At 47.5% G+C, this 19,451-nt stretch overlaps 1 protein-coding gene and 1 long non-coding RNA gene across 6 annotated transcripts in view; one reads left to right on the top strand and one right to left on the bottom strand.

Annotated features, from left to right (window-relative positions):
- zbtb16a (zinc finger and BTB domain containing 16a) overlaps positions 1-19,451 on the top strand; it is a 91,453-nt gene that overhangs the window by 28,461 nt on the left and 43,541 nt on the right. For all 5 annotated transcript variants that reach the window (XM_023813612.2, XM_023813608.2, XM_023813609.2 and 2 more), the window contains exon 3: positions 10,684-10,781. In XM_023813612.2, coding sequence (XP_023669380.1) covers positions 10,684-10,781 — 98 coding nt within the window. The remainder of the gene's footprint in view (positions 1-10,683; positions 10,782-19,451) is intronic.
- Positions 644-10,277, bottom strand: LOC140579458 (uncharacterized). Its single transcript, XR_011983477.1, has 2 exons — positions 9,578-10,277; positions 644-4,605 (listed from the first exon to the last, which is right to left on the bottom strand). It is a non-coding gene; the product is annotated as an uncharacterized lncRNA (long non-coding RNA).

Genomic DNA, 19,451 nt, shown 5'->3' with positions numbered 1-19,451 from the left:
ATAAACAAAAAAATGCAAAACTCCATAAGTTAGCTGACAAATATAACTCTTGGATACGATTGTCTCTGCCCAACTTGCGTTGGTGTTTTGCATTATGATGTTTTTAAGTTCTTATAAAGTGACCACTTTCAGAAAAGAATGATCATTATCATAACATTGCAGCAAGAAAAAATGTATAAAAGCCTGTGAAAGTAAATTCTGTGGGTGCAAGCTAATCAGCCTATTAAAAATGTTCCCCCAAAACACAACAATAAGAATGGGCAGTAAATCTGCATTAAGCCAAACTACAAAACAATGTTAGGGCTTTATTTAAAGGGGAACTATTCCACAGCTGTCTTGTAAACTGAGGTTCACACCAGTAATCTAATTCTACCATTTTTCTTTTTAACCATGGGTAAAAGTGCAGGACTTCTTCAAGTGTAGTTGCATGTTGTTAAAAATGCTTGGGGAAGGGAAAGTTCCAGAGAGTCTTGTACGAAATGGATGGAAGTCCCAAGGCTTAAATGGGTTTTGCACAGACATGTCAAAGTTTACCGTGATTTAGTCAAATGACAGTATGACTGTTGTCCTTTGTTTACATTTGGGTGCCTAAAAAAGAATTTGTACAGACAGCAAAATAAAGCACAAACCAACAACATGCCAGTATTTTCACAAGGGTTCAGAATTTTATCGATTTATTTTCAGGATTGCGAATCATTGCCTAGAACATTGTAGGGCTTAAATTGATATTTTCTTCGATTAGAGTCCTGGAGCATCTTAATTGTGAATCAGAATCATAATCAGAATTGTTTATTGTGGTACTTTCATATAAAAGAAATTTACTTTAAAACGGTCAAGGACAATCAAGACGATATAATAGTATAATAATGATAATATAATAAATTACATAAAATTAAATAAGCCTTATGGAGGTTTCTTGCAGTTTCTAGCTGTAAAGAAGCTGTATTGAAAGCTATGTGCTCCTGACACCCTTAAAGAGACGTTCCATGCAGCAAAGGGGGACGATGTCCCAGCCTGGCCGACGCACATCGTCACCACCCCTGCCTTGTCACTCGCCACCTATCCACGCCTCAATCTCTCTTTCAATAGGAAGGTTTCCTAACAGCTCTGCATCGTGCTCTCATTAATCACAGACACTCGCAGTGTCCCATTACAGAAACACAACTACTCGTCCTGTCTCCAGTGGACAGCTTACCAATTCATCTTCTGTGCCGGGGGGGGGGGGGTGCCTAACTGTGCATCGACGCTCCTTTAAGACCACGAGGGGACCTGTTTCTTAAAACTGTTTTCTCTAGGTCAAGCAAACACAAAAACGGTAAATTGCTTGTCTCTGGTAACATGTAGGATTTCACTGGGGAGTAACATTGGGGGGGGGGGGGGGGCGACTGTTAAATTGCCGATTTGAATGCTATGGTCTGCCACCAAAGAAATACTCGGCCTTCATCGCTGAACCGTCATTGGAGCCCATGCCCCATTTGTATACCTTTTATACCGCTCACCCCCTATAAACATTTCTGTACAGGTAGGGGGGAGGGTGGGGGGAGTCATGGTAACCATTCCTCCTAAATTCCCATCACACCCAGTATGGAGGTGTAGTCTTATTGGAAATCTGGCAATCATAGGGGTCATTTGGTTGCATCTGAAACCATTTTGCTTGCTGTTTTGTTTTTCCCCCTAAATGTAACTGGTTAAGAAAAAGAGATCGGTCCTGGATGGGCTTAATATTTACCAATAGTTTTTTGAGACAGATCCCCAGCTGTAGAAGCTCCTTTTAAACTCGGTCTGGCTCCAACCCAGTCATAGTCTTCCTTTTCCCCTGGTTGATGTTGACGTGTCGGAAAGGCATCGTTCATCACTGTCCAGTTCGTACTCCGGAGGAATCAGCGGGTGTAAGACTTAAAGGCAGAGGGCGAAACAGGGAGTCCAGTCCAGTTGTATGTCTTGATAGGTGCAGCTCTCAAATGGTCACGTTTCCCTCACCCTCTTCATCTGGCTGACTGACAGATGTATGTGGCTGAAGTATGGCGGGGTCACACATGACCTCATGAAAACGTGTCACCCCCCCCCAAAAAAAAACAGGTGTAATACTGAAGGTGTTTGTGACCTGGCTGAGATGTGGCTCCTCATGTGGAGATGGAAATGGCATTCCTCGCCAATCCAGATCGACCTTCCTGGCAGGGTGGAGTGGGAGGTTCTACTCCTAGATCCCAAACCTTCTAGCATCCCCACGTGGGATGGCTGTTCTGTGGTGGGTAACCGGAAAAATACAGCCCCCGCAAATCTCGATAGGGTCCCGAACTCCAAACACAGACTTATCGTAGCACGCTCGCGGATGCCAGCCTGCACAGTGTCAATACTTCTTTTGTGGCACCACATCTGCTACAGGGGGGAAGAGGGTACTATGAGGTGAATTAGGGCCCCAACATGGTGCTTCTTGGACCCCAGGTGCATCATGGGTCCCCACTTTATTGGATTCATTGTACCTGTGATTGATTCACACCTCATGCAGATCTGTGCAGACTGAACTGGACCTCCTGCCTGGAAAGGGGGGAGGGGGGTGTTTTAACATGAAAATAAGCATCTTTCATTCTAAATAGAATGTAGATTTGCAGTGAGTTTTCCCTGTTTAAAATGAAATAACACCATTTTCATGAAGGTCCTCATGAGTTTGAATTTGCATGCGAGTCATAATACATTTTACATATTTATTGTTGTTGATGCTGTTTTTTTTTGGGTGGGAGTGGGGGGGGAAACGTAAACAGCTGCGCCTGTGTGAGTGTGTCATGAGGACCAGCATGGAGAAGACCATAGAGGCAGATCAGACCATAGAGGCAGATCAGACCATAGAGGCAGATCAGACCATAGAGGCAGACCATAGAGGCAGATCAGACCATAGAGGCAGACCATAGAGGCAGATCAGACCATAGAGGCAGACCATAGGTGCAGATCAGATCATAGAGGCAGGTGCAGTTCTGCACCCGATATCCTGTTCAATGGCGGGAAAGTCACCGGCATGCCAGAATAGCTCCGCCCCTGCTGTGTTTAGAGTTATTGGTTTTGTAGCCACGTCTGGTTTGATTTCCCCTCGTGGAGAAAGGTGGAGTGTGAATGTGCGGGAACAGTATTGATTTTTTTTCCTTTTTCTTTCTTTCCACTGGTGCTGCTCAGATGGTCTACGGCTTGTAACAAGGCCGGGCCGAGAGCTGAAGTCCAGTCTCTGGGACTCCATGGCCAATGCCCGCCTCTCAGGATGATCCTTTTCAACCAATAAACAAACAGATGAGCCTGCAACGTGTTGTGGCATTCCTGGCATTGTCCAGCTGCCACCATTCACCACAGCTTCATTTAAGGGCTTCTGCAAGTGCTCTGTTAACGTGGTTTAACCACACAATGCGGCGCATTGTTCACTTCTGTCCCACAGCCCCGTGCTTTGGAGAGTCTCTACTCTGAGATCGCCGCTCGTATTTTTCCACTCAAATGCAATATGTGCGGAATTCCACGCATCCTGGTGTCACAAGTCGCTTAGCTGACGTCTGGTTGCCAGCCGGAAAGTTTTTGCCCCAGGGAGCAGCAAAGCAGGGTGTCTCCCCCCACCCTCCGGAGGCCAGGAGGCAGCTCTGCTCCGTCTGAAGCCTTTTTCCTCCGAGGTCGTGGCCAGTGGAGCTGCGTCATACCCATAATCCTCTCATTTACCGCCAGCTCAGGCGAAGAAAAACGTTCCCTCCGGTCACTGGCCGTGTCTGGAAGTGTCAGAACGAAAATGGCGTGATTCGTGCAGAGCGGATTTGCTGGGTTTTTAAAATTATACCTGTCGCATGATTAAGACAGCTGTCCTACCAAGAGCCAGCGCTACGACAGGTCAGAGTTCAAATCCGGCAGCCTATATCTCACGTTTCGGATCATCCAGACGGGATCGATGCCGTTTTCCTCGAGGCGGCATCTATTACGGGTCGGAGCTCGGCGGTTAAGAGTCATGGCTGAAAAATGAGTCTCCCGGCTTTTCCGTTTGTCGACCGTGGAGATCCTGGCGTCAGAATCCACATCAGAGGTCATTTTCAGAGTCAGATCTACGTCCACGGTGGCAGATTTGACTGACAGGTCAATCTATTTTATAATTTTTTTTTTCCATCAATAGGCATAGAGATCTGAAATGTTTAATGATAAAAAGTGTCTGTGCAGTTCATGTCGAGATGGATTCCTCAAATCCATACAGTAGTTCAGTCTACCCGTCCCAGTCTTACTCACCTTAAAACTGTGGCTCGTCATTAAACTGCATGTTTTATTCAGTAACAGGTGCTGCCTTGTTAGCGTCAAAAAGCACGCCTCTCCTCTCCCCACTCGGATCTAAACTGCGACGCGTGGAGGGTACAAATATTTGATGTCATCCGAGCGTGGAATAAATTAGGCGGGGTTGCAGAGGAGGGCTCCGTCGCGCCGAGCCGAGCTGCGCCATCGTTTCAAACAGGCGCAAACTTAGACAGACCTGAAGGTTTTTCTGCCATTTGACGGAAGGTGAGGCCCATGAATAATGGATGGGTGTTGGGAGACGTCGCAGGGATCTTTTTATAGATCAGCCCCGTCCTGTGTGCAGTCACCTCACGGAACCTGGGATCGACGAACAGGGAGAGAGGGAGAAACGAAACAAAATAGGGATGACAGCGTTTGCTGTCGCCGCTGCTGCTGCTGCTTCTGTTGTTGTTGTTGTTATATATGTGTGTGTTTTTTTTTTTTTTTTTTTTTTATATAAATAAAATGATGTTCACTATTTTCAGAAGCAGGAAAATCCTAGTAACCTGATACAATACGGAGCGGGGAAAGTGGGGGGAGTAGGCTGGTATTGGCAGACATAGCGTAATATTTTTAACCTTGTGTTCTGATGGGCTCGTGGGCATCCATTAACTGCTGTGTGCGTGTGTGTGTGTGTGTGTGTGTGTGTGTGTGCGTGCGCGCGCTCGCCTAGACCTTGATAAAAGGAAGTCCTACCTGCAACGATGATGGGGCCAGAAAGCACGTATCATTGCATGATAAACAGTAAAATCACCTGGCATCAGCTAAGCCGCGCGCTTGCTAATCCTTTAAAGATGTGGGTTTAAAATGCAGACTTTGGGGGGGGGGGGTGTGCAGGGTGTCCCTCTCTGCCCAGTATCACAATTAAGCCAGGTTCCTGACAGGGCCTTTGTGACGCGTGCCGGTTCCACTCACCAGTTTCACGGAACGGAGACCCTAGAATAGCGATGACTACGAGCGCCCCCCCCAGCCAGAGTCGCAGACGTGGCAGCAGTGCGGCGGCATAATGGCCATATTCCCGTACGGCGCGTGACAGGAATACGCTGACGGCAAAAGAGCATCAACAGGGCATACAGTTGTGGCAGATGAAAATGGTGACTGTAGTTAATTTACTTCCATGAACAGTCTCCACCCAGTAGTGGAATCGGACGGTAGGGGTCCAGGATATTAATTTAGCCATGCTCATTTGATTTAATATTTTCCGTTATTTCTTTGTTTTTGTTTGTTTGTTTGTTTTGCCTGAGGTGCTTCATATCCACCCCCCCTTCCCCAGGCAGACTGAGGCAGTAATCTTTCAACGTAATGAATACGAGCTCGGTGGCAGAATAAAGGTTAAGCCTCGCGCCGGGAGAGGCGCTGATCGCATATGCCGCGCACGGGCTGTGCGGCGTGCTCGAGTGTGGCTGGAATTTGTATGAATCCTGTGCTGCCAGTGGGGGGGGGGGCAGGCAGGGGGGTGGGTAATTGATATGTGCCGGATGGCTCCCCGATAAACAGCCAGAGCTGCCAGGAATTACAGGAGCATTTAATGCATTTCGGGGCTGCGGGCGTTCGCGGAAACAAGGGGGGGTGGGGTGTTGGTTTGTCAGAAGTGTCGCAGCCAAGGCTGTACAACGCATCTCTGTCCATTTTCTTTTTTTTTTTTTGCTGTAGATGTGTGAACGTGTCTGTTTAAATAAACATCAGGCTGATGGTGTGGCCATCTGACCGCACCATGCATCGTAAATGGCTTTTTTTTTTGGGCGGGGGGGTGGGGAATCATGCCACATCCTGGGTCTGGCCCCACTCCCTCCGGTCCTATTTACGTACCCGGGCCCCACCGGGGCCCCACTCGTCCCCACCGGGTCAGAGCACGCTACTGAAAAGGCTCGTGTGGCTCTTGGCGGGAAGCGGCCGTGGAAATAAAACCTTGGGAGGCTAAAAGCATCTCTCTTTGTTTTGCTCGGTTTGTTTTTTTTTTTTCTCCACCTTTGACAAAAGAGCTGTCGAATAGCTTTCTGTGAACGAAAGGGGGAGAGGAGGGAAAAAAAACACATGTGGGGAAGGCAGAAACGTGCCCCACCTCCGCCCGCCGTGTCTCTTTTGTCGTCTTTCTAGCGTGTCCGGGTCCCTGTTTGCTTCGCGGTGTGCCGTCTCGGGATGTGCGTGTGTGCAAAGTCGCACGATCGATGTCTTTTCGGTGTGGCTACGATGCTCATGCTTCAAATGCTGGTCCTTATGCTAGAGAGCGTCTTTTTCAACTATTTTGTCAGTGTCAGCCCACAGAAACAACCGGCAGTCCAGCAGAAGATCAATTGATTTTGCACCTCCCCCCCCCCCCCCCCTCCAGGTCTCCCTCTCTTCCTGGCTTGATCTCTCTCTCTCTCTTTTTCCTCCTGCTTTGTGCGGCTCTTTTGACATACCTTGATCTAACGTCCTCGCATAGGACTGCACGCTTTGTCGGGTGTGAGCGGAACCTTCTTGGGGCAAATCGATGGGTCTCACCACGCAGGCCCTCTTGCCTGCTCCCTCTCCCAGGTGGTCGGCGTCTTTTCACCTTAATTATCACCTCGTTTGTGGAGCCCCCTGGACACATGGCCCACAAGTTCTTGCTGTATTCCTCTCTCACACACGTCTGGTCCGCCCATCTCGCTCTTGGATGTTATTCATTTTTGTCTTTCGTATCTCAGAAATCCACACGCTTGCTAGAGGAATTGGAAAGATGTCTTGGTTTAAAGAAAAATGGCTCGAGTCTTAATCGTGGTGTAAGATGAATTCTTTTTTGTTCTTTTTTTTTTTTTTTTTTTAAAACTACCCCTTTTGTGCAAAAGCTTGTCGTCTGCACACACTTTGAGAAAACGTTGAACATTTCCTCATTTCACATACAATAAGGTGTCGTTTTTAAAGTGAACCCCAAGCCAATTAAACTTCACCAGCTTCTGATCCTTTTTCTTCTTTAAAACACTTTAAAATGAGTAACGGTGTGTTTTTCATTTAAGAAGTGGTCCTGATCCAAAGGAGACTTGGAAGGGAGATAACCGTTTAAGAACTTTGCCAGTAGCCAGCAAACTTTTAGAGTTTACATAAAACCCGCGTGGTGATTTATTTGCTCAGCACTGAAACGCATCTGTAAGTTTATCAGTTTTATTTAATGCAGTTGTGGGGACCATTTTAGTGTTTTAAAGCGTGTGCCTGCTGGGACCCCATACACATCGTGGCCGGGGGACTTCCCCAGGCGTGATGTATAGCCGGGGGTCCGGTCCTGCGTGAAAAACCCGAGATTTATATGGAGTGGGCTGTAACAGCTCAATAACGCAGGCCCGTAATCTACTCTCATTTCAAACAGAGTCCTGATTTACGAGCCGCCATGCCACTCCAGGCCCGAAATGAGGTGTTCAACATATGCTTTGTTGACATAAATTTGAAATTTATTGCCGTTGTCAAAACTGACTGTTGGATGAAGTTGCTTATTAACCGAGTGAACGGCTCAGGCGGGTTTTATGTCAGCTCTCTTAATGACTACAGTCAGTCTGCTTAAAGGAGGCCCCCTATCTAGCAGGCCGGCAGCTGGGGGGAGGGGGGGTGGTCTGAAGGGGGAAGTGTGAGGCCGGGGGTGCGCCCACAGTTCACACAAAACGGGTGGCTTATTTTCAAACACATCTGGGAAAGGTCATTGCTACTTGGTCGGAAGGTAGAACAAGTAATAATTGCTCAGTTGTATTGCTCCCCCCTCCCCCCCCCCATCGAAATCATCTGCTTCTTATCCGATGGAATTAGCCTGCCTCTCCTTACGGCCTCGTTCCTGGAGTCTCCGATGGGAGCTGGCGGTCGGGATTTCCAGCCTGGACTCTGCTTAGTTAAGAGTGACTTTTGGAAAAATAAGCACTCTGAACGTGAGACTTCCTGGGGAAATGTTCTTCTATCTTGGACCTGTTATTCTGATTTGGCTTTAAGTGTTTGTGGGTTTTGTGTGTTACCCCAGAACATCTTAACATCAGGGCAATTACGGAACTCGCTGTAATCCTCATCCATCCGTCAGATGTTTTCACACTTATTCTAGTCACTGTGAATTTTGGTCAAATGGTCTGGGCATATTTTTTTACGTTTTTGCACATTGATACTAAAAATCCTAGTTTTAGCTTTTCTTTTTTTAACGGCACCTCTGAGGCTGCCTCTGAGAATCAATCAATTATAGCTATTGGCTGTGTCAAATTTCAAATGGGGTCCTGGATTCCAAGACTGTTGTGGGTTGGTCTTCCATCTGAGCCCCAAAACCCGTACACCCCTGTGCCAGATGCTGGGTGGGTCGCAATCTGGGGTCGAGTGACAGTCCTTCAGGGCATAAGGATAGATGGTAGATGAGGATTTAAAAAGGAATGCTACCCCGGACGGGCCTTGGAAAAGAAAGTGTAACAAAAATCCCCCTCCCATCCTGCTCAATTTGACCACTGGATGTTTTAATTTTTTAATCGTTAAAACCTTCACCCCTTATTTGTCCTCCTGGAAGCTTCCTTCACACGCTCCGCCATTTATGACCTTTCTTCTTACATTAAAGTTTGCCAGCGGGTTTCCAAGTTCTTCCACTGTTTTCTACGTCTCCATAAATCTCCCTTGTTTGACTTAAACTGTCAGGATTTTCAAGGGGGGGGCACAAAGCATATTTTTCATTTCACTAAATTCCTTTTTTCTTCTATAAAATCATGCACTGGAGAATTGTTAACTGTCGTCTCTTGCTTTATCTCCCGGTGAGGTAAAGCCAGACTCACTTGCTTACTTATTAATCTGCCTTTTGTCGCGTATCACTGGCTTCTGTTCGAACCCGCTGAGGCTACGTCCTGAACTTGGGAACGCCGGTAACATGTCAGATCTTCATCCCTCGTTAAGTCTTTTTTTTTTTATCAAATGAGCATGATTGTATTATTTACATGAGCAGGGCAGACCGTATTTTGGGTGGCTATGTGCCGAGATGAGTTTGTGGGACAGTTGACTTTTTTTAGATGAGGGTGGTGTAATATCTCCACAAAGGGCAGAGTTCCAAGTTCCCCCATCAGTGAGTCACCTTCTCCTGAGCCCTAAAACCCGGTACCGTGTGCCTTCACTGCAGCATGGAGATGTTTACTCGTTTGGCATTGAGGTGCAGACAATGAGCTAATTACTTTTCTGGGAACAATTACACAACGCCGCAAGTATTGTAATAAGGAAAATTTGGTGCGTAGTTTTTTTTTTTTTTTGCGCTAATTGCCAGCACTCTCGTTTTCTGCGGCCCGCTGCTGAGACGGAGGAACGGGTGTGAACTGTAAAACAGGTTTACCTGGCCGTCTTCGATGATGTTTGGCCGTCCTTGCCACAACGGGGATCTCCAGGCTTGCTGTGGAAGATCTCAGCCTGCATAAACCCATCGGAGCCGGCCATCTGGTCACACCGACCCTGTAATCTCTGTGAAGGAAGGCCGTGGTGTTGGATTTGCGTGGAAGCCGCTTTGTGAGAGCAGGGACCTTCCTCCCATGGCCGCGTATGCACGCACGCATCCGCAGGGTTAGGAGCTGTCCGACACTGTGAATTCCCCAAAGCTCCCTCTCTTTATCTTGTTTGTTTTCAGTAGATGACTTCCACAAGAAAAAAGAACACATTTCCAAGAAATATGTTTGCAAGCATGCAGGCTCAGTTAATTGTGGAGGTTCTTCAGTAGAATAGCTTCAGTCTGGGGTATTTCAAAGGGGGTCTAATTTTCTAATTAGAGCTGTAATTTGATAGGCAGCAGAACTGGCCCAACTTAAGTGTGAAAAGGGTCTCCTCACCCCAGCTGAAAGGCATCCTGTAGGGGCCTCTTCTGACTCAGTGGAGGTCACATAATTAACTGACCAAATGTTTCTCCTGCCGGCCGATTAATGACTGACCCCCTTGTTTTAAAATAGTCCTCTGAATAGCAATCGCATAGGCACAGAAAGGGCCGGCATTTTCGACTGAGGGGGTGGTGGTTTGCTTCAAGTCGTGCCAAGAGGTTTTAAATCGCATCATATATATTTTTTATTTCCTAGCAGATACTTTTTGGAGTGCGATCTGTCGTGCGCAGATGAGGGAGGGGAATCCAATCGCAGCTGAAGACATGCTTGCTGGATTGAGCAGTCCTACATTTTATACCTGATTAAATTTTATTGAACTTTCAGGACCTTCCCCCAAAGGTCTTCCATGTCGTCCGCGTTCCCAGAGACTTGTTAGCAGCGACAGCCTTTCGACCGGCTTTAAAACACCGGCCGGCAAAAGTGGCCTAACGGGACGAGAGGAACGAGATGAGAAGTTTTCTCGTCGGTCGCAGTGCAGCATTTCTGAGGCAGCATTGGCGGTATGAATGGATGTACCCATTGATAAAGACGCCGTGTTCTCTCCCCCTCCAACCCCCCCTCCCAACCCCCACAGGAAGCTGCACAGCGGCATGAAGACCTACGGCTGCGAGCTGTGTGGGAAGCGCTTCCTGGACAGCCTCCGCCTCCGCATGCACTTGCTGTCACACTCAGGTAAGTGGGTGCTGCTTCCTGGCCCGGCCCAACCCAGCCTGCCTTTCACCTCACCCCACTTCATCCTACAAAGCGGTGTATCGACGTGGCCTGACTGGCACTTCTCTCCAGAACATCTTGCCCCGATCCCTGACCCTATTTACACAGTTGGATTTTTTTTATGCCGTTTTTTTTCCCCCCACTTTTACTAGCGGGCTTCCCTCTCTCGGGCATTTAATTGCCGGTGGTTTATGGAAGCCCTATAAAAACCACCGGTCTGTTGTCCCTGCAGGCCAGCTCTGACATTGAGGCCATCTCTTCTCCCCTTTCCTGCATGTCCTCCACGTCTCAGGCTCTTACACCCCCCGCCCCTCGTCTTTTTAGAGATAGCAGCAGCTTAGAGTTCGGTTGGAGGTTGGTGCCTCCATTCAGAAGAGGTTCCACAAATATGATAAATACAATAAATAAAATCTGAACATCCAGTTTTCTACTCAATAAGTTAAAACGTTTTTTCCCAACGTAATTCATCTGACTTCCAGAACATTGTGCGATCAGGTGAAATGATTTGCTCAATTTTTTGTCATGTTTTTTTTTCTGTGTGTGTGTAATAACACAAGACTAATCGTTTCTCATGCTGTGTTGGTGAATTCCGTGCACGTCAATCCCAGCATGCTCTAGCATTCTTGGACAGTGTCATCCTTAAACGTTCTTGTGACATACTCTCTCTCCCTCTCCTCCTCCTGCCCCACCCCCCCCATTCGTGATCCACACAAATATTTTGGTCACACGTCATGCCTGACCCCCTCCATAATAATTGCCCTTAATATGGCTCTTCATGCTTTATACCAGGGGGGAGAGAGTTTTATTACAAACTATTTAAGCCAGAGAAATTGGCCGGAAATATTCATACAGGTTGCCAACTGAACTGGAAACTTCTGGAAATGTACATACTGTGAGAAGTGTATGAATAGGCATAAAAGATTAAATGGCCAATACAATGTATAACACGTTTGGCTATGTCTGCTGGGAATTTTTTGCTTCTTTTTAAATGTAATTAATACTTCCGTAAAAAGGTAAATTACTGTAACTACATGTTTTCTCAAAACTTTTTATCGATGTGACAAAATACAATAATTCAACTATGTTCGGTTTTGAAGAAAACAGTGTAAAAATTACTGTTACTATTAAATCCACACTAAAACCGAGGCAACACGCCCTTTTTCTCAGTTTCAGTGGTACTGTGCTTTACCTTTTGTAGGGCAGAATAGGCAGTAACGATGACCCATCAAAGTTCTGAAACATGAACCAAATTTTAGGACTTAAACAAAGTGAGGAAATTAAAAATGTGATATGTGGTCTCTTCCTTTTCTTTCCCGCCATGTTCTGACAAATTAGTTACAGATGTCTACACAAACGCATACACGCCTTGCTAACTTTCTGAGGTAATCGACGTCGCTGCTCACATTTACCCACGTCCCGCCGGCTTTTAACTTTGTGAAATGAACCCCCTCATGCTAATTTGGAGCTAATGGGCTAATATCATCATGCTGGGCCACATTTGCAGTCAAGGTGCCAAGTAAATGGATGTTTGCGCTCATATTTTGTGCAGAGTAGCATCATATAAGGGTCTGTATAAGGTCAGCGGAAACGATTCTATCGAATGCTAACGTGGTTTATGCTTGGAGAAGCCGTCTCCAGCATGCACTGAGCTTCAGGGAAAGGCCTCCATGTTTTTCGGCAAATTCTCCCCCCCCCCCCCCCCCATCTGCTCCCAGTAAGCAGTAACCTGGCAAGACAAACATGTAAATATGCGGGTAGCAACTCGGGCGTCATGAGGGATGTTTTCCAGGAACGGGGTGACCAGCCGATTCCTATGAAATGGTTCAGAAAAGGGCACGGGGCAGGCAAGGGGCATAGGGGGTGGGGGGGTGGGATCCTGTAATTGACGCAGTGCTCAATTGTCAACCCCCCCCCCCCAGAGGTGGCACTCCCATCGAGGTTAGGGACGAGGTCTCTGAAGCTGCGGCAGGATCGGTGCTCGCCTCAGGTGACAGGAGTGCATTTTTAGCACAAAACCCGGGGTTGCGGGGGCTGTTTATTTTTAGAAGAGGCCCCTGATTCTGCAGACAGGCTGCTGCTGCGCACCGGTGGCCTGATTTATGTGCGTCACGCGGGGCCGACGGCAGCGGGCACGGGGCATGCTTCCGCAAAGCGCCTCGCCCTACCGCTGCCGCCGCCACCACTCTGCTTTGACGTTTGGGGGGGGGCTGGGGAGCGAGAGACGGTGGGGCTGTGAGTACCCCCACCATTATGGAGGCGGGTCATAAATAGCAGCATTAAGTCATCAGTCTTCTGTAGCTTATTATGCTTATTTTTTTCTCTGTTTTTAATGTGTTTTTGTCTGACTTTATCCACCCCCCCTTTCTAGGGGAAGGTATCACAAGTGAGTCGCTGAGTCATGCAGCCGTCACCTAGTTAAAGGGAGATTCGGGGAGATGGGGGGGGGGGGGGTACAGTTTGGTCTGCAGAGTGTTTTTGTGGTGTACCGTTTCAGCTTCCGAACTCAGACTCACACTCCCTCTCCCCTCCACTCGTCTCTATGTTTATTTTACTGTGGATTTGGCAGCTGTCCAACCTGGGCTTCCTGCCATTGCTTTGAGTACAGTATGTACAGTGAGTCTTGTGCCAGTTTTTTTTTTGTTTTGTTTTGTTGTGTTTTTTTTCAGTGTGTGTGGTGTTTTTGTTTTGTCCCCCATTGTCTGACAGTGGTGATCCTGGTGGTGGTTCGGACCCCATCGAATCCCTGCCATCTGATGGTCACCCTCCCCTGTAAACACTGCTGTTTGGTGGTGGGGGGGGAGCGGTAGTGTAACAGTTTTTTTTTTTTTATATAATTTTATTTTTTTCATGGCCTATTACTTCACATGCTATGGCGGTTCTTAAAAAAAGACAAAAACAGCAAGTGTGGCTATCGTGCTGCGGCGGGTGGCTCCCCCCCCCCCCCCCAAGCCCCTGCATGTGTTCGTGGCCTCCGCACGCATGGCTAGGGTCAGGTCTAGGCCATGCTTTGCCCCACCTGTAGATACGGAGGTGGCGACCTCCGTGTTGCCTTGCATTCTCAGGATGGGAAAGTGGAACAGGATGGAGTCTTGCTTTTGACGTCAAACCATGCAATGGAAGTGAAAGGTATGCTGGTAACAGTGGCAGTTGGCAGTGTTTGTTCTGATGCAAAGGAAGCATTCCAAATGATGGCCCAGTTCCCTTCCTGGGGGGGTCAGATGAGGTGGGGTCATACAGTTCTAGCTACCATGAGACAGACTTTTGATCCCTGATGATTTGAGCTTAACTTGGAGATCTATGGCCTGCCTCTGGCCTACTATTACTGAGAGGTAATAGTGGTAAGAGTGTTTGTTTACATTCCGGTCTCACCCCCCAAGATGTAGTCTGTAGGCCGTGTGTGATGTGGGCAGGTGACAAATGTCGAAGCCCACCCCACCCCCCCCCCAAAAAAAGAAGTTGCATCACGCTTTGATTGAGAAACATCTGCGATTTCATCTAAATGTTTCTATCACCCCTGTCAAAACTCCCAATCCTTTTCATTCCTGTTACTCATATTCTCTCTGCTCGTTGGACGGTTTATGTTGGATGTTTTGAAATGTGACTGTTTGGACTTATGACTCAAGCTCCAAATTTGTCGTGCTATCGCAAATCAACAAAGGGTGACCTAAAAAGTCTCGCAGGCTTTGGAAAATCCTGCTAAGCCGCATAAAATGGCTGATTTCCGTGTGGCACTGCCCAGCCTGATTTGGGCCTGGTGCCTTTTGTACGGTATCATCAGAGGAGATTCGAGGCTGACAAGGGCCTGAGACGTTCCACGCCCCTCCACTGTGCTGACAGAGTTGTTACATGGCCCCTTATTGGTTGCTTTATTCTGGGGTGCTTTACCATGACCCCTAATTGGTCACTTTATGCTGGGGTGCTGTATTACGGCCCCTTATTAGTCACTTGCCATATGTGTCACATCAGAGGTCAAAGTGTAGCGTCTGCTGTCCACGGAAAGGTGAGCGGGTGCCTTCTGTCACCAGTAACACCCGAATCGGTCTCTTGATTGGTTACCGTGAGCTTGGATGCCACAAGTTTACTGACCCCCCCCCCCCGCCCTCCCGGGTCTGTGGGCAGCCAGCACCTGCTCCTGCAGTGTCTGCGAGCAGATAATGTATTATGACAATGGGGGGGGGGGGGTGCAAAAATCTGGGGCTTTTCGAAAGTGGGTTGAATGGTGGCGGCGGTTGTGGTCGCCTTTGGGGGTGTGTGTGTGGGGGGGGGGGGGGTGTGGTTGCGGAAAAGCAAAGCGGAACGCTGCCTCTCGTCCGCCTCCCCGCCGGAGCGCTGCGCTCTGCGAGCTTGGCCGGCCGCCAGCCTTTCCCTCGGAGCGATGACATCACGGGCTGCCGGCAGGTCTGGATGTTCTGCCAGCATTCCAGAGCGTTTATGATCACTCGCAGATGTGTGTCCAGGAACATACTGTACCCAGACCAGAAATTAATGAAACTCGACCGCTTTCCAAAGCCACATACCCTGAAATAGAGAGCGAGGGAGCGAGACGAACAGCGGGCGTGCAGGCGAGGGAGGGGGGGGGTGGGGGGATGGGGGGATGAGCTCTGAATAAAAACTAAAAACACAAAAATATAAACACTTGGCAAATCTCATTTATGAATTTTACACCAGCTGATGAAAATCGACCCCCCCCCACCTTCCCCCCCACCTTCCTCCCCTAAGAGCATTAGTACAAGATGATGGACAGTGTGTGTAAATCGTCTGAGCTCCTGTTTGGCCGCCTGCCCTGAGTTCTCTCCGGTGGTTTAAACCCATAATACTTTCCTGACCTGTTGATGTACGTTAAACTCCTATTTAAAACAACGGCTGAATTATGTCAGACATAAATCTTCCCCTCTATAAGGTTCAGGAGAGATGATTAGGCCGGTGGTAATGGGCTTGTAATTGTCCCGCACGTTCTCTCCTCATCAAACAGCTCCTTTTTTTCTTATTTCATTAAGAGATTGATGTAAGCCATTTATCCCAAACATAATTACTGATTTAAACCTTTACAAACATACTGTTTTACGTTGAAAATGTCTTGGCGTGATGCTTGTATGTTAAGCAGTTCCTGGCTTTGTTCGGTGGTTCTGTTTTATTAGTTAAATTCTGTTTCTTTCGATTTCATTTTTTTTTATTTATATGAACCAGTGACCGTTTACATACCAGATACGAAAAAAAGATTTGTTTGATTAGATCTGTCTGTAGCCTTGTTATCAGATGTTTGTTTGTGAGTGCTGTTTTTGTTGCCGTTTTGTACTGGAGTAATGTTCAGGTCATTAGTGTTTGTAAAGGTCCATCCTAATATTAATTTCTCATTTCTGTGCACACACACACCCCTCCCCCAAGTGATATTTGTTACTGTCCCAAAGCAGTCTTGTCCCTGATGACCTGGAGTACAGCTGTATTAGTTGCCTGAAGGTCAGTGTTCAGTCAGGCTAACCTGGTTCCCTTGGTTTGGGTTCTATTCGGCGTACCAACGCCCCCGTTTTAATTCTGTGCCGGGCTTCCCGCTGGGCCTCAGCTTCCGGGGTCAGGACGTGGCGTTCCCGCTCGTGACGACGCAGGTGGATGGAGATGATTACGCTCAATCCGATCGTGTGACGGCTCCCGAGAATCACGCAGATGTCCCTCGTGACGTAACGAGTGCTTGGGACATCGGGAGCAGGCCGTGCCAGGCCCTGGCACCTTCGATCTTCCAGTCGCTCATCCTGGTCAGTCACAGGGGGGCCTGGAGCCTGTCCCAGGCAGCACAGGGCACAAGGCTGGGGTACACCCTGGTCTGGATGCCAGCCCCATACTTCATATCCTGATTTTTTTTTTTTAATTTATTTTCTTTTTATCCCTTTTTGTTTGAAAATTTCAGATCTGACCTAAAAAAAAAAAAAAACACCCCCCCTTTGCCTCAGGCATTAGGTTGGGGCCTTCACATGGGTCAGGGCAGGGATTACAGGAATCCATTGAAACGAGTGACATTGACATTCTGAGGATGCATTTTTTGGTGATTTATTAATGGTGGAAATACATTTTTGGCAATACTCGGCACAACACAATGTATATATTTATTGTGTTCTTGGTAAATGTTTATTTCTGGCTAGAGGGTTATTAATTATGTTGACAGCTGTATAATCTAAAAAATGTTGAACAATATTATATTTTATTCATATCAAAATGTGTGCCACTTTTTATTTATTTTTATGCATTTGCATCGTTTTGCCACGTTTGCACATCCATTATCTACATCCCCTCATTCGTCCCTTATTTCCCCCACGCCGGTGCCGTGGCGACCGCATCAATGTAGACATCATCGTAAAATAGCGCGAGCCGTCTCATCTAATCACATGACTGTACTCCCTCAGCCTCAGATGTTCTCCCAGAGACTACTTAACTCAAGTCAGGCCATTGATTTTCAATGATTTATGACGGGAGCGATTCCCTTCTGAAATAACGCTCGCGCCGTGTTTGGGAGCGGGGTTATTTTGGGATACACCATTCTAATTGTTTCGGCTTTTCCTGTTTTGTCCTCCCCCCTCTCCTTTTAAACATCATCTTGTGAATGTTTACAGTTAAATCCAAAAGCTAAAAGGAGCCACATGAAAAGCCGTGAAAGATCTTGCTCTTATTCTTTTGTCGTCGGGTATTGCCTCTTTAAATCCCTTTGGTTGCTAAGTAGCGAGTGCCCTATGCTCTAATGGGCTGATTTGGTATTCAGCTCAATGCTGGGTCTTATTTTCGTATGCGAGACAAAGTGTTTTGATGGAGGGTGATTGCAGCAGCGTCTGGAGGCTGTTTTGGAGTTTTATGGGCTGTACAGTACACTGTGTGCCTTCTAAAACAGAACACAGGCGATTGAATTTTGGATTTACTTCACCCTTTTTTTTTTTCTTCCCTCCTCCTCTTCCCCCTCTTAGCAGCTCCTGTCAAAAAAAAAAAAAAAAAAAGCGTAGCTGAAAGGGTGCGGATCGACTCGCCGTGTCGGAAACAAGAGGGAGGTGAGTGCGACTTCCACGCGAGAGTCGCACGAGCATGTCTTAAATGTGGAGGGGCCCCCGTTCCTTTTGTTCGTGCGTATGGGTGGGTGGCCCTGCAAGAGGGGGCACAATTAAAATGCTGCTCCTGCGCTCCTGTAAGCGGGGATGGGGTTGTGTAAGGATCAGGTGTAGTCACAAAGCATTCTGTCAGGCTCTGTTTACCTGCCAAGGCGAAGAGCCCAGAGGCTTTTATGGCGGGAACGCCGTCTCCCGTCATGTCACGTCTTCACAGCCTTACTATCATTCCATTATCCACTAGGGAAGGGGGCTACTTGTAGCGCTCATGCACAAGCAATTCTAGGTTTTATTTTAGGGGGGGTATCAGAGGCCTGATCATTAACCAATGATATGCTTGCAGTCACTGAGTGGTACTAGAGGGGACAGTTCTGAGGGCCAATCAGCTCTCGGTTGGGGCTTGTGCCCCTATGGCCCCACGCACTGTATACAGCTCCGCCCCAATTTTCCATGGCTGACCCTCTGGGTTTGACTCGATCCGCAGAGGTGCCTGGCGCTGTTTGTGGCTCAGCTCGACATGGTAAATGAGTCGGGGATTGATAATGACACTGAGGGTCTGGGCCACGTTTGTGTCACTTGTTGTCACTATTAGCCTCTTCCCCCCCCCCCCCACCCCCCGTATCCCATGGATCGCAGCAGCCTTGCACCTTTGCGGATTAACTGACCGTAAGAGCACCACCTGCAGGAAGTGTGGGGCGATAGCAGCCAGTCGGCACTCCAGCACTTTTCTGTGAACCCAACGTTTCTTACTTGATGCCATAAATATAATGCATCTTTTCAGGTTTTATCCCACACCGGTTTTTGGGTTCTGGTATCGACGCAGGGTTCATGGGACAGAACCGGTCCCAGTGGAGCTGCGTGCAAATTGAAACGCATTAATAGGTTTTCCTTATAGACCAATATGGCTCCTGGTTAATCGCAGCCAACTGAATATTTTATGCTGTTTCTTTGCATGTCAGAGCATTTTAAAGGGAAAAGGGTCTAAATCCTAGAGTTGATCCTTTTAGGCAGTTTTCCAACATTGAACATATTACATGAAGTGTTTAAAGGAATGACCTAAATAATTGGCTTCCCGATAAAAACATGGGAGATTCAGGGGAACCACAGCTGGCATGAAATTTAGCCTGTGAAAACTAAAAGGGCATCGATGGTCAGGGGGTGATTCTGAGAGTAGATTTCAGTTGATTTAAAAAAGAAAAAAAAAATTGTTTACAAATCAGATGTTTAATCTTTCAGAAACGCACAAAGGACGTTTTATTTGTGTTTTTGTTTGGACGGTCTGTTTGTTTTCATGGGCGTAGGTATGGAGAGCAGCTGTAAGTCAGTCATTAAACGGCTGTGGTGCGGGTTGTGGTACAGGCGGGGGGGGGGGGGGTGGTCTCAATAAAAAGGAGAGAGAGGGGTGGGGGGACTGGGGTGGGGGGCAAGAGAGGCTAAATTTAAATTGTAATTGGCTGAGTTCCACAAGCTTGCAGGCGTTTTAATGAGTCATAATAACTTCATTTAAAACCAGCTGAGCAGAAAATAGATTGGAGAGGAGCCTGTGGCC

Source organism: Paramormyrops kingsleyae, chromosome 18, assembly GCF_048594095.1.
Source record: "Paramormyrops kingsleyae isolate MSU_618 chromosome 18, PKINGS_0.4, whole genome shotgun sequence".
Classification (NCBI taxonomy): Eukaryota; Metazoa; Chordata; class Actinopteri; order Osteoglossiformes; family Mormyridae; genus Paramormyrops; species Paramormyrops kingsleyae.
This window is presented reverse-complemented; position numbering and strand designations above follow the sequence as displayed.